Below are 25910 nucleotides of genomic sequence, written 5' to 3' on the forward strand. Positions count from 1 at the left end.
AAAAAAAAAAAAAAAAAAAAAAAAAAAAAAAAAAAAAAAAATTGCAAAAATAAACACACATCTTCAAGATCAGTATGATAACTCAAACCATCATGCTCAGCTGCTTAGTCTCCCCAAATAGCTATATCTGGGTCTCCCTTAAAGCACCTCTGCTTTTAAAAGGCATTTTATTACTATTTTTAATTATTTTATTTTATTCTATTCTATTTTGAGAGAGTGCATGAGCAGGGGAAAAGGGCAGAGGGAGAGAGAGAATCTTAAGCAGGCTCCAAGGTCAGCACAGAGGGTAACCCAGGCCTGGATCCCACAACCCTGGGGTCATGACCTGAGCAAAAATCAAGAGTTGGATACTCAACCAACGGAGCCACCGAGGCATCCCTTAAAAGGCATTTTAAAAGCCAAGATACAGACTCTTAACAACAGAGAACAAACTGATGGTTACCAGGGGTGACAGTGGTAGAGGGATGAGTGAAATAGGTGATGGGGGTTTAAAGAGGGCACTTTTTGTGATAAGCCCATGCTGAATGGTAGTGTTTTACACCTGAAACTACTATCACACTGTATGTTAACGAACTGGAATTTAAATAAAAACATACAAACATAAAATAAAATAAAATAAAATAAATAAAATAAAATAAAATAAAAGGGCATTTTAAGAACGCAGAAAGGAGCTCCCACTAGAGGGCGCTCCAACCATTTTAGTGTGGGTCATAAAATAAGACTAATATACAGACATACACTTAATCTAGTCACAGAAATGTTTTTTCAAATGAAAAAAGACAGGGACAGTTAGTCATGCTGTATGACTTCATAAACAGTTTCCTGTAGTTACCTAAAATGAAGACTTGTGCTTTGTGTCTTTTTTCCCCTTTGCCTTTTGTAAAAATATCCTTTCCCTAGAGATAAAATTAAAATGATCCATCTCAATAAAAGAACACAGCTAGGGGCGTCTGGGTGGCTCAGTCGGTAAGCCTATGACTTCAGCTCAGGTCATGACCTCACGGTTTGTGAGTTTGAGCCCTGCATCGGGCTCTGCACTGACAGCTCAGAACCTGGAGCCTGCTTCAGATTCTGTGTTTCCCTCTCTCTCTGCTCCTCCCCAATTCACACTCTCTCAAAAATGAATAAATATTAAAAAAAAAAAAAAAGGACACAGCTGCTGTAGCTGCTGCTGCTGCTGCTCTACCTACCAACATAAATGTCCACCTTTTCAGTGACACACAGTCTTAAGACAAAAAACCTGGCTGTTATTAAGATTATGTGGTTAACTACAGGTAACTCAAGTTGGTTAACAGTTTTCCTTTGCTATAGTCACCCTTTGGCTCACAAATGTAGGGTTCTAGAATATTCAGAATGACCTAAAATAATTACTTCTTTCTGGCTCTAATCTCTTCTGTAATAGACTACTTCCTTTTTTTTCAATCTCTCAGCTTATTCAAAGTTTTTTTCTGAAACAATTATAACTCACTTCTTGTCGCTTTCACAGATTGTTAGATGACCAACAATGCTGATCTCAATGGCTAAAGGTACCTCTGACAAGAGTTGTGCAGCATCTATATTCTTTCTACCCTTGGTTCATACTCTATCCAGCTAAGGCTTTTTCAGGGCCTGATATTTACCAGGGTGAAAGAAGTTAGCTGAACAAAAGTTAGAACATGTATACATTTCAAGTTCTTTAATTCTGCTACTGTTACATGCTGATTCAAAATAACAATAATAATTAGGACATAATTGGACCACCCAGCTAAAGTCTTGGCTTTACTGGTGGGAAAAGGAGAGGGAATCCAAGCTGACTTCTCTACTGTTCAGGCCCTAGGCTCTATTTCCTTCCTGTAGGTTCTAGGCTGCCAGAAATACTGATGATAAATACCCTAAGGGGAAATGCCAATTCTTTTGCTGGTTCACTCCTGTTAATTAGCACTTTTATGCTATTTCTAGCCTCTAATGAATTCCCTGACTTTTATGACTACTTATCAACACATGTAAAAAAAAAAAAAAGGTATTTCTTAGATTTTATCCAGCAGTTTTCTATTTGCTACAGGAGACGTGGAATGGTGATCATGGCACTGACTTTGAAGTGTCAACTAGATAGTGTATGAGGAATGATTCTCCTAGGGCCCTTTCAGTTCTTGGTATTCAGACAACTTAGAACTATTCTCTGTAACAAAATGACTAAAATTCACCTGGACAACATGAAGCATTTTAACAGTTAGCATTGGTATGGTTCTTTAACAAAAAGTTCATTAACTGATAGGAGTTCTATATACTCTTATAGCTGTTGTTCTAATGTAATGCAGAAAGAACTTGGTGAACTCAACTTGCTGCTAGATTTTTAAAAATAAGAATACACTGGGGCGCCTGGGTGGCTCAGTCGGTTAAGCGGCCGACTTCGGCTCAGGTCATGATCTCGTGGTCTGTGAGTTCGAGCCCCGCGTCGGGCTCTGTGCTGACAGATCAGAGCCTGGAGCCTGTTTCGGATTCTGTGTCTCCCTCTCTCTGACCCTCCCCTGTTCATGCTCTGTCTCTCCCTGTCTCAAAAATAAATAAAATGTTAAAAAAAAAAAAAATTAAAAAAAAAAAATAAGAATACACTTATCAATCACCTACTATTCTCAAGCATTATACTGCTAAGGGCTTTTTAGGTGGCATGAAGGGAACAGAAGGAATCTGTGTGCTGAATTCTGCTATTATATGTTGATTTTAAGTAATAATAATGATGACGACAATGAGGATAACAGGTGAATGGCATTTCCCAATAGTTTACCAGGAAGGGTATCTAGCCCAAAAAATGTGAGCAGAACACATGTAAACAAGGCTATAAACATATGTAAAGAAGTCCGGTCAGTTAAGAGGTAGAAGGGGCAAGCTGTGACATTCTCTTAAAATGTATAAATATATCAAGAAATAACTTATAAAGAAGAAGGAAGAAAAAAAAAAGAAGGTTAAAATGAAAGAAAACTTGTCAGAGGTGAAACAGGTGATGGGGATTAAGAGTACACTTATGACGATCCGTGACATCATAGACCTGAGCTGAAATCAGGAGTTGGACACTTAACCGATTGAGCCAACCAGGCGCCCCCGGAAGCTGTATTTTTCACATGACACATATGGTCTGCTCCCCTTAAAGGAGAGTCTACTTTTTTTTTAAAGCTTAATTTTGAGAGAGAGAGAGCGAGCAAGCGCACACACGGGAGTGGGGAAGGGGCAGAGAGAGAGAAAGACAGAGTGAGTTCCAAGCGGGAACTGCACTGTCAGCATAGAGCCTGACATGGGGCTTGAACTCATGAACTGTGAGATCATGACCTGAGCTGCAATCAAGTCAAGCACTTAACCTACTGAGTCACCCAGGTGCCCTGAGGAGACTCTACTTTTATGCCACTGCTACCAGAGTCAAATTCTAAGACCCAAATTTAACAAGTAAAACTAAGAAACTATCAAAGAGTTACTAAAAAGGTATCTTTCAAGATCTCTTTCACTGATTAGAGACATGTAGATAAAGATTATGGAAAAAATTTGTGTGGTTATAAATAAGTGTGAATCACTGAATTTTACTTGTTGAAATAAAGGGTAAAGAAAAATTAATGAATGTGTAAAATAAGTGACCTTTAAAAAGCACCTTGTGAGAACCAGACAATTCTTTGCCTAGCCCTGGAGTGACTGGTCATATACTTACTTTCTCCACACGGCAATGAATGACTGTGCGGACACAAATCCTGTCCTCTCTCCCCCTGCAGCCCGGAACATGGGGGCTTTCCAATAAAGAGGACAGCCACAGAGCTGCAAATAAAACACAAATACAGTGTAAGCCAAGGGGTGTTGAAATGATGACACAGCCAAACAATGGGCCTTTGTGGCTTTTAGCCTTTGTGTCACAGGTGCTTGAGGGAGCCAAACTGGGGCAGAAGCAAATACATCAGCTATGGTAGATTCAGAAAGAGACAGAGGGGAAACAAGAAGATTCCATGTTTAATGAAGGAAATGGAAATCCATCTGACCTTTTCTCCAAGATCATCTACAGTGATATGTCTTTCCCTTTCCTGATAAAGTAACCAGTCTCCCTTCCTACCATTCTCACATCATATATTTTCTACCTTCGAAAAAGAAAAATGACTGAATGTCATGGTTGTATATGTCCTACAGCCAGCCACATTTAATACTTGGTCACTGGTATTAATATACTCTCCCACACATCTCCCTCTCTCCTTTGCCTATTATGTTATTAAGCCCCAGGGTCAGGAAGAACTGGAAAAGTCTAGATTGCTCAAGAAAATAGCCATCTAATTAAAAAAAAATTTTTTTTTAAATATTTACTTATTTTTGAGATAGAGATAGAGAGAGAGACAGCATGAGGGGGTGAGGGGCAGAGAGAGAGGGAGATACATTATCTGAAGGAGGCTCCAGGGTCCGAACTTTCAGCACAGAGCCTGATGTGGGGCTCGAACTCATGAACCACAAGATCATGACCTGAGCCTAAGTCAGAGGCTTAACCAACTGAGCCACAAAGGCACCAACTCCCCCCCACTCCGCGCCGCCACCCAATTTTTTTTTTTTTAGTGTTTATTTATTTTTGAGAGAGAGACAGAACATGAGCAGGGGAGGGGTAGAGAGAGAAAGAGAAAGAGAAAGAGAAAGAGAAAGAGAGAGAGAGAGAGAGAGAAAATCCAAAGCAGACAGGCATCTATTTTAAATGGTTATAATTCAGGTAAAAGATTAAAGATAAAAACTAAACACTATCATTTATTTATATATTAGAAGCAACCACAAATGACTACATATAATAGAAGCCTTAGGAGGTGCTGGGAATGAATATGAAACTGTAATACTCTAAAAGGTGTTGATTTTGTTTCTTCAATAAAAAGCTATTTCTTTCAATTAATTATACTCTTACAAGAAAGACTTCTTACCAAATTTACCTACTTTTTTCCTAGAGGGAAAATTCTTTCAAGTAATAATATCTAAATAATAGCAGAGAAATAGTTTCTGAATGTTCTCAATTTTGTATATGCACATAAAACATACTCCCAAATTTGGACCCCTTCAAAGAGGTGTATCTTGTAATTAAAGACAGTCTTATTATTCATATTAGACACAGAATCTGTTGAGCTTTCATCATTCTAAAAATGGAAGCTTTTCCTTTGGAGGCTCACTAGATGTGAATCCATACTGGATTCTAGAGAAGCTGTTCCTGGTGTGAAGTCTCAGTGCATGTGGAATCACCACAGAAGCCTGAAGAGTATCTCGTCTGAGATAATGACTCTGAGTTATGATGACAGAACACCCAAGGTTGCTGGATTCATGTCGGAGATGAGGATATGGAAGGTGAAATTCAAGCCATGGGAGGTAAGTACAGGGCAGAATTAAGAGGCTGCTCCTGCCTGGGCCACTAAAGCAAGCATGTTCTGCAAACAGGGTAGACCTTAAGATTTCTTAAGTCCAAAGGTCAAATACCACCAATGAGGTCGGGAATGAGGGAAAGGTGTTGCTTAGCAACCAAATGGATTTTGTTTATTGTGTAAATTATGATTGCCAAAGTACAAAGCTCACAATTAATATCCTTTGGGTGGTAAACTGTCAAATCCACTTTCCAATTCTCCCTTTCATGCAGAATGGTAGTTTGCCAAGAAAATGTTCTTAGATATGACAGGCTACTGGCAACTGCTAGGAAAGCTTAAAAGAATAGTCTGTATTATAGAGGCAAGAGTGCAGAGCCCCAAACGGAGAAAGTACATAGAGGGAGAGATTGGAACTGGCTTGCCAAAGTGCTTGAAACTCCCACCATTATAGTCACTCACAGATTTTTTAGAATTGGAAGGGCTCAGGAATCTTCTAGCTCAACTTCAGGAAGTGGTTACCATTCTTAGCTGAAACACTACCTGGGGCTGTGTGCTGACTACATCCTGTGGGGCTACTTCCACTATTAAACAACTTTCTTTCGCTTGAATTATACTCTTTTCTCTAGAAGACTTCTGTTAAAATGCATACATGTCAGCTCCTAAGGAGTAGTAAGTGACAGAGAGACCAACACATAAATTTCTATGTCAAAGGCAAAATCAAAGGCAAAATTCTAAGAGATAATGTATAGAATGGATATGTTTTAAAATAGATTGGTAAGGGCTGGCCTATTTTTCTCATAGTGGGGTACCCTAAGTAGCCATGTATTAGGCAGCAGGAGAGTATTAGTCCTTGGAGAAAATGACAAAGGAAAAAAATGCAATGCAGATGTTACACTTTGGTTACTTAAAAAAATGTATGGCCAGCTGCACCTGCTCAAAAATCAAAGAATTAAGACAAAGGGAGCCAGGAGATCAATAAGAAGCCCAAAAAAGTAAATGATATTAATCCGAGGGCAGCAGAACAGAGACTTTAACAGAGGAGAGAACAAGTCAGTGTCAAGACTTTTTGCAAAGGAAAAGAATGGATGACAAGTGGGGATATGGAGAGATACAGAAAATGGGGTTAGGAAACTCAGATTTAGGGGAGGTACCAAGAGTCAGTCTATGGTAATCAAAGTTGCTGGAGCAAGGAAAACTGAACATCTATAATTTGATCGAAGAATGGCCCAACAACATAAAGAATTGAAAGCAAGTTGTTTAATGAGTCAAACAGGAAGAGATGATTACCTAACACATGTGGAATGTTCTTTAACATTTTAAAATGTTATTTCATTCGATCATCACATGATCCCCACGAAGAAGAGGGCAGGTATTTTCAGCCCATACTGGAGACGAAGAAATAATGATACAGAGAAGTTGGCTTACAGGACACAGGCATGACAGGTCAAGGCAGTGCTCCCTCAGCCAGAAAAGAGGAGCTGACAGTGTATTGTTCAGAAGACAGCCTCACTCTTCTTCCTCAACCTCCTGCTAGAGGCCAAAACTCAATGGCGAGTCTTCTGGCCCAGTCTCTAACAAGCACGTTTCTTACTGTTCTTCAGTGTATGTTCCTACACTGCTTTTCTCTTAGATTCATTCTCTAGATTAATTTCTTCTCTGTCATCACTTAGAGCTGTGGAAAAAAGTACAGACTACACACTGAGAATTTAATCAGAAATTGCGATTAACTTCTCTAAGGCTGTTTGAGGTCAAAGATGAATGAGCTAAACTTCACCAACAGATGCAGATTTCATAAACATAGTGTTTTCTTTGCACTTCAAAAAAAAAAAAAAAAAAAAAAAAAGACCCCAGTCCCTACAGCTACACTTAAGTGGCACTAAGAGTGGATTGCAAACTCAAGCTGGCCTTCCAAAGAGCTTTATAGACTACAAGAATTCAGAGAAGTGTTCACTGATTGCTCCAACCCCCTCTTGCTTCATTGTCCCTTAAAGGCTGTCTTTCTTCTCCTTTACCTACAACCAGCTTGTCATGAGAATCCAAGCACGTGCAGCACAGGTGCTACAGGCATAGAGTCCACTGCCTAGTGTCAGAGAAGACCAATCTGCATAGTAAAAAATAACTGAAAACAGGACTGCTTCGTGCATGTTAAGAGCCACAGCCAACTAAATGCTGGATGAAATGTGGATTAGCTAAATGGAAGAAATGATTAACTAAACTTTTTAAATAAATGATTTTTAGCTATACTTGTGGTGAGCATAGCATAATGTATAGGCTTGTCAAGTCACTATGTTGTACACCTGAAACTAATATCTAACACTATGTGGCAGCTATACCTCAACAATAACAAAAATAAAAAAATAAATGATCTAAAAAATGAAGAGGCAAAATCCAATAAAATGAACTAATAGAGTAAGGCAAAACAAAACAAGACAAACCAATACACTTGTGATACCTACTGAGGTTACTATGTACCCATCTTCATTTTTATATGCAATGTTAGTTTTAACTTTTTGAAGTATGACCAATTTACCCTGATGTGTGAGCTGACAATTAAGGTCTAAGAGCAATGAACACAAATGCCTGGTACTCATGAAGGGAATGGAGGGCTACAATCAAGTATGATTCAGACAAGTTATTCAGACAGTACATGTATACTGGCTATTGTGCCACATGACAATTTGGTGTAAGCGGTACATTGTTATATGTTACTATTACCAGGGCTAAACACAATTTTTAAATTTCTCTATGTTGTCAGCTTCAACACTGGCAGTTTTTCCTGATATCACATACGGATTGATCCTCATTACCTAGAAAGAGCAAAGTCCTTCCTCTGACTCCCCAGCATGCACAGACCCCTACCCTGACTGGACTACATTCTTTCCTACACCTCTCTTGACCATCTGTGGAGTCCTTAGCTTTTCTGCTCTCTTCTCACTGAACCATGGAGCAGGGCAAGGGCTACCACAATACAGGGGTGGGAGGACCAGAGTGGGAGTGGGGAGACAAGGCAACAGAAAGGCAGAGGAGAATAGGACCCTCAGTCAGGGGTTGGGAATATTCAGAGGAAGGCTGAAGTCCTATAGGACTTGTATTCCAAACAGAACAGGCTATAGGTCTCTGTCAGTGAGGCACTAAATGCCATCTGGATTGGCTTTCCAGATGTGGTGAGCCCAGCACAGCACCAGGGAACTACTATGTCCCTTAATCTGGACAGTTTCTCCTTGTCTGCCTGCCTGAAACAGTCCACGTAACTGCCTGTTTCTCTCTCACAGTCTCCAGGTTAGAAATAACCGTTTGGCATTTATGCAGTTAACATGTTATCTCTAAACGTAGATTTCATTCAGCCTTGCTGAATTCTGTCTTTTGGATTTAGATTCATGGTTCCAGCCCATTCAGATAATTTACCATCTTGGCTCATAGAGTTGCCATCTCTCAAAGCTTTGGGTAAGAAAATGGCAGTGCCCTGAAAGAACCTGTGATTTATTTGGGTGGATACTGACTGGAAGTTTGCTAATGGTATGTTAGCATATGTTCAGGGGAGATAACATATGGTATAAACAGCACAACGCCAGGAGTTGGAGGACTTGTCTCCTGACGTGTGCTAGTTCTGTGACTTCAGGTACTCATGGGACTTTAGTTTCCTCATGTCTAAAATAAGTAGAGATAGGTGAGTTCTTATTTTTGCAATGTCAGTTTACTTTTCATTAGAAACATCTAAGGGATCAACAAGCAAGTTCTAAGATGGGGGGGTGAACAAAGGGGGAATAAAAGAATTCCTTTTCACTTCCCCTAAAACCACTCTATTTACAAATTATTTAATAGTAGTAGCAAATGTTCTGACAGCAGGTAGAGAAAAGGACATGGCATGACTGGAGTAGGGATTTGGGGACTTCTCCAAAGACATGATAGAAGTTAGGTCTTAAAAGATGGGTTATGCGGGGGTTGTCAGGAGTGGAAGCCCATTATGGAAGGGAGAAGTATGAGAGCCCAAACACAGAGGCATGCCTGTGGGAGGGCAAGTAGGTCAGGCTCATGCAGGTAATAGTAGTTTGGGCTTTATCTTCAAGATCAGTAGTTTCCAAACTTTAAAATATTATTCCTGAAAGTAGGGGAACTGTGAAAGTGTGCATGGGGTCTTGGGACCTTCAACTTGGTCTCCTACTTGCCCACATGCAAACCTTAGTCTACTAAATCCTTCTGCCTCTTGCAGCACCACCTGAAACCACTGCTAAATCCTGAGATATGATCTGACTCTTCAATTTACATGCATGATAAAAATAAAACCCAAACAAAACAAAGTACTGCTATAGATGGGAGGAATCCCTGAATACTGCTGAGCTAGGGAATGGCATGATCAAATAAAATCTGATTCTGTGCTCAGTATTAATTGTTCTAGGAGACTGGAGATGGAGGATCCAGTTACTGAAGATATTCAGTTGTCCTAGCATGAGAGGCTAAGATCTTAATTAGAAGCAGGTGGGTATACTGGAAAATATTAAAGACTTGGTTCCTAGTGGAAAATCCATTTATTTCTGAGTAGAATTAGTGTTGAGCTGGCCCAATCATTCCTTGCCTGGCTCAGGGAAGAGTTATGATTAATGGGTAAGAACGAAAAAAGATTCATATTCAATACGAGGAAAAATTTTCTAACAAGTAAGGATATTTAATAATGAAACAGGTTGTTTGGCAAGATAGTGAGCTTCTGGTCACTGAAAGCATTCAAGCAGAGAATGAATTTATGTGTTAATGATGTCATGGGTGGAATTCCTATCTTAAATGGGAAGATGGACTAGAAGACCACTAAGATTTTTTCAAACTTATGAGTTCCATGAAATAGGACCACAGATGATATATCAGGATCAAATACATTTTTTCAACATAGGAAAAAACCTAGCCATGCTTAAAAGGAGAGCAAAGAGGCACTGAAGAGAGGAAGACTGGGATTGCTAGAGAAAGAGAGATTATACATTATTTAGTAGTTATATTACCTTTGCAATTTTTCCCATTTCATAGATGTCTGCTTTCTGATCTTCAATATCCATGAAAGCAGTTTCAATTTTGCTTAGAGTCTGTTCATGGTTACTGCAGGCATCTGGGAGTCCTTCAGGAAAGTAGAACCGTGGAATGTTTATGGACAATGGTGCATTCACAACATTATTCACATGAGGAACAGGGGAGAGAGGTCGGGGACTACTTGGAAAGGTGGCTGTAGGTGGAAGTGGTGTTCCAGGTTTCTTTTCTGGTTTATTTTGAATCTGGAAGGAGAATGTGATTATGAAACACAGAAATTCTAAACAGCATATACTTCTTGAAAGTCCTCACCAGTAACAAGAAGTTGGGCATAAATACAAGCAGCCACAATTAGAGACAGTAAGAGCTCACTCTACTGTAGAGGATGATAAGTGTGCTTCTAGGGAATGCCTATCCATACTAAATAAATACATTAATTATCTGTCAATACCTGAATTTACACAGATTTATGCTTTTAAAATCCTACAGTACATTTCCCATCAATTATGTGCCAGATATTTAAGAGTAATGTTAGTTGACACATTAAGAATCTCAAGCTGTATTCTTAGTCTGTTGGAAAAGGAAATAATAAATCCTTTTTGAAGACTATTCTTCATCTTTCTTCATATTTCTACCTCTCCTTCAACAGGCAGACAGAATAAGTTCTTTCAAAATACATAAATCTAAAATGTATTGGTCGGGGGTATCCTTTTACCTTTTTCTCTCTAGTTTGACTTTGTCTAGGTAAAATCACTGCCAGTTCATGATGCAGAGAAAAGTCTTGTGAAGAAAATTAAAGCATTTTAGTTTCGGGATATCTTCCACCAGACTGATTTACTTGCCCCTTGGGGCATGCCATTTTTTTTCCATGATACACATTACTTTCATTTTTGGTAACCTCTAAGAGGCAAGGATCATGGTCATTAATTTCATCACGGCCAAACCCCATTCATAGCTTATTACCTCACTTATAGTTTATATCATTCCTTTTTCCAAAAAGGATTTGAGGTGTTATGCCATATGGAGACATGAGAAAGGAGAGAGCATAAAAGTGAGGTAGGGGAGGGAGGAGGGCAATGAGGAGATTAAGATTATCCATGATTTAGGGGAGGGGAGGTACACTAACATTCAGGTAGAGGACTACTTTACCAATGAGGACTAAATTTAGTTCTGAGCTTCCTAACAGAAAAAGCAAAAGAGATTCCATGAAGATTTTCAGAGTTTTAATTTATTCTCTTAATTTTGACCAAATTATCTATCAAGGCGCATGAGCATGGCATTGTGTTATATACTACATGAAGTATGAGAGATGGACATGACTGTTGACTACCATGAACACAAAATATTACTCAAATATTCATTTTCTTTAAATTGTGCTAATGCCATTCTTAAAATTTGAATAATGATTTATCTGAAGTAGTAGATCTGAATATCATATTTCCTTTTGACATATGGGCTCATAACATGATCTTTACATTCAGGATAAAAATCTTGGCTACCCTTGAAAAGCATGAGTATTAGAGGAAGATAAACTTCATTCACACAAATATGTGATTTAATCTGCTTTTGTCATACATGGCCCGTCTCAGGTTAATATCTGACACTAATACATAGAATGGAGTCTGCTCATACATTACTACTACTGGGGACATTAAAGTCCAGTTGGTCACACCAAGACTTTACTGCAGTATCAGAATGTCACCCCTATAAAGCAAAGTCAAGGAAGAAATGGCACAGAGAGAAGTGAGGCTCATGAAATATGAAAAGCTTAACAGAAAACAGTGATGCTTAGCTTCTGTGACCTCAGGAAAGTTACTTTACCTTTTAGAATTTTAGTAATAAAGCAGATTATAACCCCTACTTCTTAGAAGTTGTTGTGAAGATTACAGGAAATTACAGGAAGTAACATAGGTAAAAGGTCCAGAACAGTGCTAGGCATAGATATGTCCTTATTTAAGAAAATGAGTCATAAGGCCAAAGCATGAGATTCTCAAAAGATTAAACATAATTTAGCATGATCCTTCAGATTCAATAATAAATAAAATAATCATTTACATTTGTAAAACACTTTAAAGTTTACAAGCCACTTCTGATTTAACAAATTGATAATCTATTCTAAGTAAACATTTCTCTCTGCTTTAATGCTAAATCTGTAAATATTATTACACAGTCCCAGGAGTCAACAACAGTAGACACTGTTCCTAAACTTCTACAAGAAGGCATATAATTCTTCAGGGGGCTTTACATTTATATATAAATAGGTCATTTATATCACTGTCATTCCCTTTCTGTTATTCTATGCTCAAAGAGGTTTATGAGACTACAAGTATACAATCATGAAAATTCTTTTTTTCTTTCCCCAAAATGTTTCCCATGGTGTGACATCCTGGGAAGTTATAACCATAGGATTAAGACCACTGGTGCCACTGTGGATGAAGCCCAATTGATTCGTGAGCACATGCTAGTGGAGAAGGTTTAGAACAAGACCTTCTATATTAACTCTACACTTTTACTTTGACAGAAATAAGTAACAATTGAGAACAAACCCTGGCTACCTGTCACGGTTTTTATTTAAAGGGGAAATATTCAATTATATAAGGTACCTTCTTCTCCTTACTGTACTTCTTAACATGAAGCAATTCACTGATTGGCAAGTATTTATCAATTCATAGGTTAATCCCATATTTAATAAAATTGATGTTAATATTTAAAAGGGAAAAGAAAAAATGCATTTATTTTGTACTTTTATGTGTTATCAATTTTCTTTCCACTGAATTAAATGAAAGACACATAATTTAGTTTAATAAAACTGACCCTTTATAAATATTATAGATTAAAAGACAGTAATGCGAAAGTTGTCAGATTTACTGGCAAGTTTAGCATCTGCTCATTTTGAATTAAACTGTATCATTCAAATTTAGAAACAGCATTAATATAGAACTAGCTAGGTAAAATATCTCAATTCTACATTTCAGTTTTAGCCTATAAACATAGTATCATTTAGATACCCTTACACTACTATGTCATTGTAGCATTTCCAATATTTGACCATTTTTGACTTTTTTTTTTTTTTAAAGCAACTTCATATGGTTCACTCAATTTGAAAGTACCCTGGATCAGAATAACTATAAAACTATGGTTTCTTGTTGAATTCTGGGTGACCATCACTTATATGACCCTTGATTTGTATTGTATTCAAGGTGAGGCAAGTTGTTTGGTAAAACACCGGCCTTATGGGTATAAGCAAGTAAGCATGGGTTCCACAAAGTTGTCATCACAGGCAGAAATGACTTACTATCACAGCGTGCTGAGGGAGGACAACCCAGAAATTAATTGCCATCCTTTGCTACCCACATATATTATAGCACACCCACACAACTGTCTATATATATAACTAGTTCTTCCTTCAAAAAAAAAAAAAAAAGAGATAACCAGGACTGATACTTTAAAAACAATTCATTACAGATGTAAGTATGTTAATACAAACATAGTTTATCGATTCAAAGTGCCAACAAGAAATTCTAATTTCTCAAAGAGATTTCTATTAAAATTTGTAAACTGTAAAATATTTGTTAAGGTGTATTTATTGTCTCTAAAACTAGATTCCCTCTCTACAAGAGAAAAATGTGAGTACTGTACTTCAGGTCCAGAAGGTCTATTTTTAAACCTGTTGGAATCTCTCTACAAATAGCTTTCTGCAAATAGCTGAATAGAGGACACAGATTAATTCCTTGCTCTAATATCAAGTGAGCTGTAAAATTATTTGTAAGTTAGTTCACTGGGTGGTTTTATTAGTAATAAAAATAGTTTAAAAGAAACACCTAAGTTCCAAACCTGTGTCTGCTGAAATGACTTCAGCCGCTTCTTAAACCTTGATGGGAGAACAAAATCACAGCCCCTTGCCAGGAAAGCTAACTCTCCCCTTAAATCCGGGTCCCTTCGTAGAGATGTTTCCTTGATCATCATCTTTGAAAAGTGGATGTTTACTTAGCAACTGTCCAGCACACTTCTGAAGATAGTCAGATTTAGTAAGTTGTCAATCTCGTCAGGTAGAAAGGTATTTTCTTCTTATCTCCAAAAGAAATTAAGTTCAAGCATTGTGCTCTCCCAGTCTCCAGGGACCACAATCCATGCTTGTACTGACATGCAGCTGGTTCCCAAATATAGCCAGTGGCTCCCAATACCTGCTCATAATTTTCAAGTTAGAAACACGCCTGCAATGGGCTTGTTGCTCCTTGTAGATAGCTTTGTGTCAAACTGACCTGCACATGTTGAGAATACAGAGCCTTCTGGGAAAGGAAGCAAGCACCCACTACTCTAGCACCAAAGTTAGAAACATTACAGTTGGACCTAAAAATAGCAACTTCTCAGATAATGCTAACTTCTTAAACTCAGAGTATATGAGGTGTCAATCCATGTAAATCAGTTTCTCCTCAAACTATTAGAAAAAGAACATATAAAGCTTTTTTGGTTTTGCTATTTGGTATTTTTTGAAAAAAGAACAAGCTGCACTTCAAATTTGAATCTATAATTTTAAGAATAGTTTTTTATTTCTTATTTGAAGGGAAGCAAATATCCCAAACCCTCTAGGTATATCCAGTTAAAATATGGAGAAAAACAAACTTCCATCCTGAAATGTTAATACAGAAAGATCTGTTGGTCTTATATTTTAAAATTAGATCATTTTTTCCTGGCTTGTGTGTAGAAAACTATCTTAGTTATCTAATATACCTTTTTGGAAGTGATTCTGGATCTGGGCACATTTGAAATTTATTGTCAAAGTATTGGTTAAGAAAGTGGAACAACTGAAGGGCTCCTGGCTGGCTTGGTCAGTTAAACATCTGACTCTTGATTTTGACCCAGGTCATGATCTCATGGGTTCATGACTTGAGACCTCCATTGGGCTTTGCGCTGAAAGCGAGGAGCCTGTTTGGGATTCTCATTCTCTCTCTCTCTCCTCCCCACCCGACCCCCCCCCCCAACCCCGGCTCCTTCTCTCTCTCAAAATAAAGAAATATACATTAAAAAAAAAGTGGGAGCGCCTGAGTGGCTCAGTCAGTTAAGCATCCGACTTCAGCTCAGGTCATGATCTTGCTGTTCAGGGGTTCAAGCCCCACACGGGGCTTTGTGCTGACAGCTTGGAGCCTGGAGCCTGCTTCGGAATCTGTGTCTCCCTCTCCCCCTGCCCCTCCCACGCTCACACTCTGTCTCTTCCTCTCTCTCATAAACATTAAAAAATTTTTTTTAAAAAGTAGAACAATTGGATGCCATAAGAAAGCAGCTTTAGATACATGTGAGTGAAACCTAGCTACGATAAAGGTACAAAAAATGATCAAATGGCAATGACATATGTCTTGAATTTGTGAGACATTCTTTTTCAAGGACCTTTAAAGAAATCGCAAATTTTTAAAATATTCTATTATTTTATTATATACTAAATATCTGCCTTAGTCATTTACAAATAAATCTTCAAATATCCTCTTCAATATTTATTTTCAATCACATTATTCAATCAATATTTACTTTCTATTTCTAGAAAATATAAACCAAGTATCACCAAATAACCCCCTAAACCAAAAATAGCTCACAGAGCTCACAACTGTCTTCTCCTGAACTTTTGTCTAATTTAGTGGGAATTAAATTCTTTGGATTTCCACTGTTTCCTACAACTTACCTTTTTTCTTGATTTCCTTTCAAGACATTCTGACAATACTCGATAATGTGTACATTGGGCTTAAAAGTCTAAACCTGTGGTTTTCAAATTTTTTTCTTTCAAGCTGTGGGAATCCCCCACTCATACAAAATCATACATGAAAGCTTTCAATATATAGTATGGCTGACAGAAGATTACAACTGAAATCATTAGTCTAATGCTTTAACTTGGGCCCTTCCTTCTCCCCCCATTTCCTATCACTGGGCTTACATGTTAACTCTGAGCTCTCCAGTGTTCTCTGATTTTTTTTCCTATACTCTTATACTCTTGCCTAGAATGATCTTTTCCTTCATTATTTACCTCCAAATTAAAACATCAAAAAAAGTGTGTTGTGAATGGCACTAGGTCTTGGACTTATGATTTAACACTTTTTCAAATAACCACATATTAAATTACATTCCCTCTGTTCTTCCCAGCAGCAATGTGTGGCCTTAGAGGGGTGGCTTTTCATTCCTTTCCTGAGAATGCTCCTCCTCAAATGATATATACTCTAACCACCCTTCAAAATCCAATTCAAATTTTACCTATTTCATGAAAGCTTCCCTGACTATGTAAGCCCTCTTACTACAATTCTCTTAATGAATTAGCGTTACCCTTAAATGACCTCCACTTAACCTTTTCTTTGGGTTAGTCAATGATCTCCATTTCTCCTTTATTATTATTTTTAATGTTTATTTTTGAGAGAGAGAAACAGAGCACAAGTGGGGGAGGGACAGAAAGAGAGAGAGAGAGAGACAGAGACAGAGAATCCAAAGCAGGCTCCAGGCTCTAAACTGTCAGCACAGAGCCCAATGCAGGGCTCAAATTCAGGAACCATGAGATCATGACCTGAGCTGAAGTCAGACACTTAATCTACTGAGCCACCCAGGCGCCCCCATTTCTCCTTTAAAAGGAAGAACCCAACGCCTGGAACACACTGATTCATGGCTAACAGTTTCTGTTATGCTCTCATATATCTTATCGCAGTAGTTGAGTTGTATGCTTATTAAGAGTTGGTTGTGCTTGTACCCATTTGTTTATACTGGTTGTAATTTTTACAGTAATTATTCAATTCAATTACATGTTACATAAATTAATGAAATGTGACTGTGTAAAAAAAAAAGTTGTTTCTAAAATTCCTAAAATTGAAAATAAAACCTCTAAGTTGAACTGTTTTATAGATTCAGTAAAGGCAAACTATTACTAAAATTTTTTTGCTGTAAAATTAGGTGAAGGTGAGATAAAGAACAAAATCATTAAAATTGAGAAGGAGTCCATATTGGAATTGCTTCACTACTAACTTAAGTTCCTTCGTCACTTTAAAGAAGCTGAAGCTGAAAATCAATCAATAAATGTACTGAGTGTGATTTATTAAAGAAAGATGTCATGGAACTTCAACTTCCAATCATAACACTCAAAGAAAAGGCTTTGGCCCTCTATCAAAAGATGTGAATAAATTGTTTTGAGTTAAAAAAAATGTTTAATATATACATGCTTTATAGTACATACACATAAAATGTGTGATACTCTACTGAGTAACTATCAATCCCAATAATGTTCAAGTAAAAAGTGCTTCTATTGCAGTATTTTATAATCTGAGAATTATTTTCCAAAGAATGTAAACTCTTGAGGGTAAGGTCAATTTTATAGTCACTCAACAAATATTTTTCTAGCCATTTATTATATGCAGACACTTTGCTGGGTACTGAGAGTATGGAGATAATAAATAAATGGTCTCTTCTTTTCCTTACCATACCTAGTACAATGCTGGTTTGGAGCAAAGGACAACAAATATTTTCATTTCATTCACTTCCCATAAATCTCTGAAGTTTCAAAGTCAGAACAGTGGTTAAAAGCCTGCTCTGCGACATTTTCTAAAAATTTCTTTAATTAAAAAAATTTTTTTTAAGTTTATTTATTTTAACAGACAGAGCAGAGGAGGGGCAGAGAGAGAGAGAAAGAATCCCAGGCAGGTTCCATGCTGTCAGCGCGGAGCCCGATGTGGGGCTTGAACTCACGAACCATGAGATCATGACCTGAGCTGAAACCAAGAGTTGGATGCTTAACCAACTGAGCCACCCAGGTACCTCTTGTTTTAAATTTTTTTAATGTTTCTTTACTTTTGAGAGAGAGAGACAGAGAATGAGCAAGGGAGGGGCAGAGAGAGAGGGAGACATAGAATACAAAGCAGGCTCCAGGGGCAGAGAGAGAGGGAGACATAGAATACAAAGCAGGCTCCAGGCACTGAACTGTGAGCACAGAGCCCCATGTGGGGCTCGAGCCCATGAACTGTGAGATCATGACCTAAGCCGAAGTTGGATGCTCAACCAACTGAGCCACCCAGGTGCCCCTTTGCTACACTCTTAAGTAAGAAAACATTTCTCCATATCTTTTGATGAAGTGAGCTCTCCTGTTTTTATTTACTCAACTGCTTTACAAAGAAATCAGAGGGAGAAAAGACCAGGCCCTTCAAAGGGCTTAGGAAAGAACTGGTCTGTATCAAGGAGTTATTGATGGAAAAAGACTATCATGAAGCATTTGTGTTTGTATGGAAGTATACGTGCTTGATCCTAGAAAGGATCTCAGAATGTGTTAGTCTTAAAACTTCTTAGTTTCGACAAGTATATAATCGAAAAACAGTTGCGAAGAACATGGTTTTTAGAGTGACCTCTTCTTTACTGGGAAATGATCAAGTATAAGGAATTTCACTACAAAACAAGGCTTATGATCTACTCTATCTTCTCTACCTTGATCATAGGAAAAGTACAATCCATGGGGCTGGGTGTTTCTGGGTGAGAGGTTTCCCTTGGAGGGACTAATCAGAATGAAGAAGAATAGAAAACTATTAATATGTAGTTTACAAATCCAGTTTGAAACCACAGCAAGGTTGGAACTGTGGGCAATTATAATGGAAAGAGTCAACTGTAATGGTCTTCCCAATGTCCTTCTGGAATAAATCAGGAGATCTTTTCTCCTGCCTTCTGCAGCATATATGAAGTCCATCCGAACAAGATACCTAGCTAACAGTAGGTGTTTCCTAAACAGTTACCTGAATCTCTTCTTGACCTGTAGACTATTCATGAACATACCCTGTCTGAAGATAAAGGTTCATCCTGACTGGACAATGTGCTCAACCTGGGTCTTCAAGGCCACTGTGTTAAGAAAGCTTGACCAGAGCATGAAAAAGACTCATACTCTCTTGTGGGGATGACTGGGATCCATCACTTGATACCTCAAAATCCAGCATCTAGGCTGGGGTTCCTTTCTTGCCTTTATATTTGTTCCCCCAGAGCAAACGTGATTGAGCACGGATGAAAATCTTTCTCAAGGAGAACCAGCTGGGGTGGGTTCCTGGCTACAGGGTTTTACAAGTTCCCTGGCAGGGTTAGATGGAAGAGGCTGGCCTCTGCTAACACCCTAAAAAGCAAAGGGTTTTTTTGTTTTGTTTTGTTTTAAAGAATAGCCTTCTAAGAAAAGCAAGAAAAGGTACTTCCTTACGATGTTCTGAAAGGACCTACAGCATTGAGAAGTCAGTCTTGAAAGAGCCTGTGCCCTCAAGGAAGGGGAGACTGGGAAGGACAGAGGAGAAAAAACTGTGTGTGACACCCAACACATTACATTTTTGTAGAATTCATTCTTTGACGCTTAATCTGAAACTCAGGATTGGTTTTCTAGAGCTTTCTGAATTCTAATTCCTGCCCTTCCCCTTTTAGTGAAGACAATAGTGGTATATAATATTAATTCTCTCTCTGGAAAGAATCAGCTCTAAGGGATGTTTAAAAAAAATGGGTGGATTAAACAGGACAGTGACAAATTTGAACAATTTCCTGAATAAGCAAATCACTTATTCTGACTTGTATAAAACTACTAAACAGTTAATACAGTGTGTTGTGCCAAAATAAGTCTAGTCTCTATTTTATAAACAAAGTTGTAAAGTCATTCACCAGCCTCAGCTGAACATGGCTATGAAGACTGAGATGATACCGTCAACCAAGAGTGAAGAAGGCCTGTGGGTAAACCAGGCAGCAAAGCTGGGAAAATCTGAGTGACAGAAATACATAGCACAACAAGCCTGGGAAGTAAGCTCAGTTGTGCTGAGTAATAGAATAAGGTTGAGAAATACAGCAGAGTCACTGTGAAGTGACACCAAAGATTCTGCTCAGAAGATACTATAGGAAAAAAAAAAGTTACATATTAAAGAGAAAGTTTTGCTTCATCAGGAGGGTACTTCTGATTCAAAAAAGGAAGCTAGCTGACTGTTTTGAAAAATTTTAAAATACTAAGTCAAAAGACTTTTTTTCTCTGTCCACACAAAAACTTGTACATAAATGTTCACAGCAGAGTTATTCATAATAGCCAAAAAAGTGGAAAACAACCTAAATGTTCATTAGCTGATGAAGGAATAAACAAAATGTGGTATACTCATACCATGGAATATTATTTAACCATTAAAAGGAATGAAGCATTGACACATGCTACATGATGAACCTTGAAAACATAATACTAAGTGAAAAAGCCAGATACAAAAGACCATGCATATAGCGTAAGATTCCATTTACATGAAATGTCCAGAATAGACAAATCAAGAGAGACGCAAAGTAGATTAGTGGCTGTCAGGGGCTGAGGGGAGGAGGGAATGAGGACTAACTACTAATGAATACAGGTTTTTGGGGGGTGATGAAAATGTTCTGGAATTAGTGCTGATGGTTGCACAGTCTTGCTGAATATATTAAAACCTACTGAATTATGCACTTTAAAAGGGTGAATTTTATACTATGTGAATTATATCTTGAAAAAAGACTTCCTCAACTTGGCTCTAATTAGCAGAGTAGTTAAAAGAGGTAATAACTTGGAATCATAGACTTTGTTTAAAATACCATTGCAAATAAACTTTAAAAGAAGAAATTGATTATAAGCTAATTAATTACTCTTAATCTTAAATTTTTATGTCCTTCTCCTTTAGGCTCTAACTTGGTGATTTCTCTTGTTTAATAGCTTGTTTCGTGTTAGTAATGTTATTTTATCTTAAAGAATGGACACTAAAGTGGGGAAAGAAGGTTGGTGGCAGTATCTATGGCATCTTTGCTACTGGCCTGATCCTTGAGCCTTAACTTTATAGGATGCAGCAAACTAGGAGATCTAGTAAGCATTTTGTGTCTTCTTTCAGTTGACTCCAAATGACAGGAACATATTTCATGACTAATAACAGAAAGAACCTACAAATCTAATATTCTGCCTCTTGGTATTCCTAATACTTGGGGGCAGATGTTCTTCTAGGATCTGGGGCAAGGAGAGATAATTAAGAGTCTAAAATTATTAGGCATAATAATTCTTGGATCACTAGAATTTCTAGTTCCTAGAGTTCTCTGTCCTCCTTCGTCTGCTTTTCTTCTTTCCCTCTTTCAGGAATTACTTCAATTAGATTGCTTATTATAGAGCACAAGAATTCATTTTAGCCTGTATTAGAAAACTGAAGTTAGAAGGAATAGAAGGTCTGCAATCCACTGACACTACCATGTTACCTGTCAATGAACACAGAGTGACAGAACTATAAAATACCTTGCCCCAGTGTCTTTGGGGTGTGTGTGTGTGTGTGTGAGAGAGAGTGGGGTGGAGTAGGGGGAGACTTCTCAGTAATTTTGGGTGAAGGCTGAATTCGCACATGTCAAATGAGAAGGCTATCACTGATGGTCAAAACTCTAGTGATGAGTATTATATTGCAAATATAACAGCTGATGGAGCTGTGCTTCTTGGATGCCACAGTGCCTTTTAGATGTCTTGTTTTAAAGATGGGAGAATTGCAGCATGTTTATCTGCTTATGGGAAGACCTAGTAAAGGGGAAAAATTGATGAATGCAGGAGGGGAAAAAAAAGGACCAATCAAGGAGGAGAGTCCCTCAGTTAATAGGAGAGAATGGACCTATAGCACAAGTACAGAGGTTGGTCTTACATAGGTGCTCAGATCATTCACGTATAGTAACAGAAAGAAAGGGAGAGAGTATATGGGTACTGATATGGCTAGGTAGCTGGCTAAAGTTCTCCCCTCTGATTGCTTCAGTTTTCTTAGTAAAATAGCAAATAAGGTCATTAACTAAGGGCAAGAATGGAAGAAGAGATGTTCAAAAAGAGAGAAGGTATGAATCATTTACGGAGTGGTAAAGTGAGGATTAGGGAGCTGTAGTAGGACTGCTAGACAGTACTAAAGGCCTCTTGGAGGTTTGTGGCCATGAATTTAATGCAAAGACCACTCGGTTTTATTGTGTGATTTTTCTCAAGCCAAGGTTAGCTGCACAAATAAAAGCTCAAAATAGAGAACACAACTTAACCCAAGCTGTAGTTTCCCAGGTGAATACCATGAAATGAGGGTAAGGCAAAGAAGTAGACAGTATATTCAGCAGAGTGATTTTAATGATGAACTATGGCAGTAGCTCTCAAACAAGATCATGCACCAGAATTACCTGAAGGGCTTGTTAAACCACAATTGTTGGGCCCATCCTCAGAGTTTCAATTTAGGGCTGGGACCTGAAAATCTGCATTTCCATCAGATTTGATGTGATGCTGATGCTCTTTGATGGGAGTCATTCTTTTTAAACCACTGACATAAACACAGAAGCAGAGAATGAGTAGGTGAAGGACAGGACAAGCTCACTGGAGAGATCAAGGAACTGAAAAGCTTGTGTGTATTGGATGCTTTATCTACTGAAAACTCACAACGATTGCAGCAAAAATAGTATTGCAAAGTGTCATAGAGCCAAGACAGAAAATCTTCAAGAAATAAGGGAAATGTCCTAGGAGTAGAAGATGACTGCAATCAGGAGGGGTGGGGGGGGGGGGTGAGTCTGATGACATTAGTTCAAAGTTGGAGGGGACAGTTTCAGGGAGTTAGAAAAAAGAATAGTCCAGAAGCAGCAATAAAAGGCAAGAACATTCACTGCCCCTCCAGACCCAATGGAGGGGTGGTGAAATGGGAAAGAAAAAATACCAACATTTCACATGGCTATCCTTGGGGAGAGATGGATGTCAGTTAAAACAAGGAGGTAAAGGGAATGTTTAGAAAGAGTTTGATGGCATAAGAGATTCTGCCAGTGAATGAGTTCAAGAGGGAATGGGGAAAAGATTTCATGAGCTGGGAGGGTTGGACATGGACTGAGAAAAGAGGGTGTACAAGAAGAGAGTGAGGAGGAGAGTGACAATCTGGATTCCTGGACTTCTTCTGGTAACTGGTGTAAACAGGGATGAAGAGCCTATCAGATTAGCCCTGATGGTCTTAGAGAGGAGTGAAGCTGTTGAGTGTTGGGCAGACCTGTGAGGGACGCATGAGGGCTTAACAGGAGCAAGCTGAGTCCTGGAAGCTCCTTTTCACTCCTGCCAAGGGTGGTGTGGAGGTTGTGGAGGGACTACACTCATCAGGAGCGCCTGGATATCTGACTCTCAAATTTTACTAGAATTCTAGGGGAACACGCATAATTTGAAGCACGTTTACTCCCAACTTTTTTGTGTGCAAACATATTAATAAAAAGAGATCACACTGATACATCTGTCTTGCAATTTACCTTTTTTTTAAGTTCCAGCAGGGCTTGAACTCATGACCCTGAGATCAAGACCTGAGCTGAGATCAAGGGTTGGGATGCTTAACTGACTAAGCCACCCAGGTGCCCCTACAATTTACACATTTTTAATCATCTATTTTATCTTGACCATTTTTCTACATCAGTATATATGTATCTACCTTTTTTTTTTTTTTTTTGATACAGGTGGGGACATATCCAAGACAGCTGATGTTGATTAGTTAGAAAAAATGGAGATTCAAGACAACCTGACCTCAAAAGCCACTAAAGGTGGAGTGGGAAATACAGGTTGAACTCATTCTGCAAATTCGTATTTGCCACTGGCCAGATCCCATTACTTTTATTAATCTATACTGTGATTAAATTAAATAGGAGGGAAGATGGTTTCCAACTGTATTGCTGAGTGTTTTTATTTCTTCTTAAATAAATTTTTTTTAACGTTTATTCATTTTTGAGAGCCAGAGCATGAGCGGGGAAGGGGCAGAGAGAGGGAGACACAGAATCTGAAGCAGGCTCCAGGCTCTGAGCTGTCAACACAGAGACTGATGCAGGGCTCGAACTCACCAACTGTGAGATCATGACCTGAGCCGAGTCGGACGCTCAACCGACTGAGCCACCCAAGCACCCCTGAGTGTTTTTATTTCTATCCAAACGCTGAACCAAAGAAAACCATTAGTACCTATAAAGCTAGGGGAGAAGACACATTTTCCCCAACGATAGGACTGGTTAATCTCAATGGAGGCATGGATATCAACCTGGAAAGTAAAGAGAGGGAAGCATTTATTCTAAATGCTCCAGAATAAACTTTCAGTAAGGTTCCCAAAGTGAGCTTTGCTATATTTTTAAGTTTATTTTCATAATTATTATGCATTTAAATATATATACAAAATTACACAATATCTAAACTTTGAGAAAACCAAAATGTTAGATCATTACCCTAGCAAGGCCCTTTAATTCTTCCGGAACGATATCTCAGACACAAATTCCTGATCAGGGTCAGAAGAGAGCAGAGTTCTAGTAACAGCACAAATCCTGCCCAACTTTCTCTGACCTTCTTGGGCATCCCAACAAAAACGAAACAAACCAACAACAAAAAAACCCACTCGTACTGATAAACGAAATGGTCTGAAAAATTATTCCCCAACCTAAATTCAGGGAGAAGAAGACGGGAATGGGAAATAAGAATGGGAAAAGGACAATGAGACGTGTAAGTATTGCTTAAAGAGCAAGGATAAACTTTTGGAATTTAAACAGCTAGTATGGAGGTTCTACAATAGAGCCTGGTGGTGCAATGGTGAACAAGAAAGCACCCTCTCCTCAATATGCCTACAGTCTATAATCAAGAGATTTCCAACCTGCAGTAAAGGGAAATGGCCTATACTCTTATGGGATTTTCCCCTATTGCCAGGAAAGGTGATGGGACCTTTCCCAAAACACTACAGATTTTTAGGTGTTAAAAGCTAGAGAAATTAAAGAGGCCAGAGGCTGAATGAGATATTGAGCCTTGCTGAGGTACTGTCCTCGTGTCCTAGGACGATACTAGGACCTGACCTCAGGTCCTCTTGCATCCCTCCTTGGGAATCAAAGGACAGAGAAAGAGCTGGCATTCAGGCAAGAGGGCAGTGTCCTTTTGAGAAGGAGGCAAAGCAGGCAAGCAATAATTCAATTTGATTATTCATTCACTTATTTATTCATTCAACAAATAGTTATTTAATGCTACTATTTGCTAAATAAAGGCAAACAGAAGCTAGTGGCTCAAACACAAAAACCTGAGGGGGAATCACAAATCTCAAATCTCTCTGAAAATTCCTATTTTAATATTCAATTTTTATTAGGTGTACATTTGGGAGCTGGAGATCACATTTTTGGAGGCTGAAGTGGAAAAAGAGAAGGCAATGTATGAATTGTCAGATAGATTACTTGCTTAAATTCTGACTCTAAAACTCTGGAAAGCTGATAGGAAACAGGTCCCACCCTCTTACCCTTTATCTTATTAGTGTGGACTCTACTAACTGGGAATTCAAAATAATATAAGCAGACCAACCTGATATTTCCCTTCATACTCTCTCAGAAGGAAGTTTTGATAAACCAATTTTGGTCACCCTTGATCAAGATTAGGCTACTACAGAGCTTAGGTTTGACAGAAATAATGGCTTCATGATTTACCCATCTAGTCTTCCCTGAGACCAAATGCTTACATATGTAAGACAGATGGAAAGGATTAAGGTACGTTTTGATATCTTAGAATGGAATGGAATAGAATGGAACCGGTCTAAGTCACTATGAGAAATAAACCTCTAATCTTAG

The 25910-nt window shown here is 38.3% G+C and overlaps 1 protein-coding gene across 6 annotated transcripts in view; it reads right to left on the minus strand.

The window, feature by feature from the left end:
- PPP2R3A (protein phosphatase 2 regulatory subunit B''alpha) overlaps positions 1–25910 on the minus strand; it is a 210769-nt gene that overhangs the window by 122859 nt on the left and 62000 nt on the right. For 5 of the 6 annotated variants that reach the window (XM_049628797.1, XM_049628793.1, XM_049628795.1 and 2 more), the window contains 2 exons: positions 10322–10588; positions 3674–3777 (listed from right to left, as the gene is read on the minus strand). In XM_049628797.1, the coding sequence (XP_049484754.1) occupies positions 3674–3777; positions 10322–10588 (371 nt within the window). Of the gene's footprint in view, positions 1–3673; positions 3778–10321; positions 10589–14177; positions 14631–25910 lie in introns of those variants that run through there. The other variant, XM_049628798.1, reaches the window with a different exon arrangement.

This window comes from Panthera uncia, chromosome C2 (assembly GCF_023721935.1).
Source record: "Panthera uncia isolate 11264 chromosome C2, Puncia_PCG_1.0, whole genome shotgun sequence".
NCBI lineage: Eukaryota > Metazoa > Chordata > Mammalia > Carnivora > Felidae > Panthera > Panthera uncia.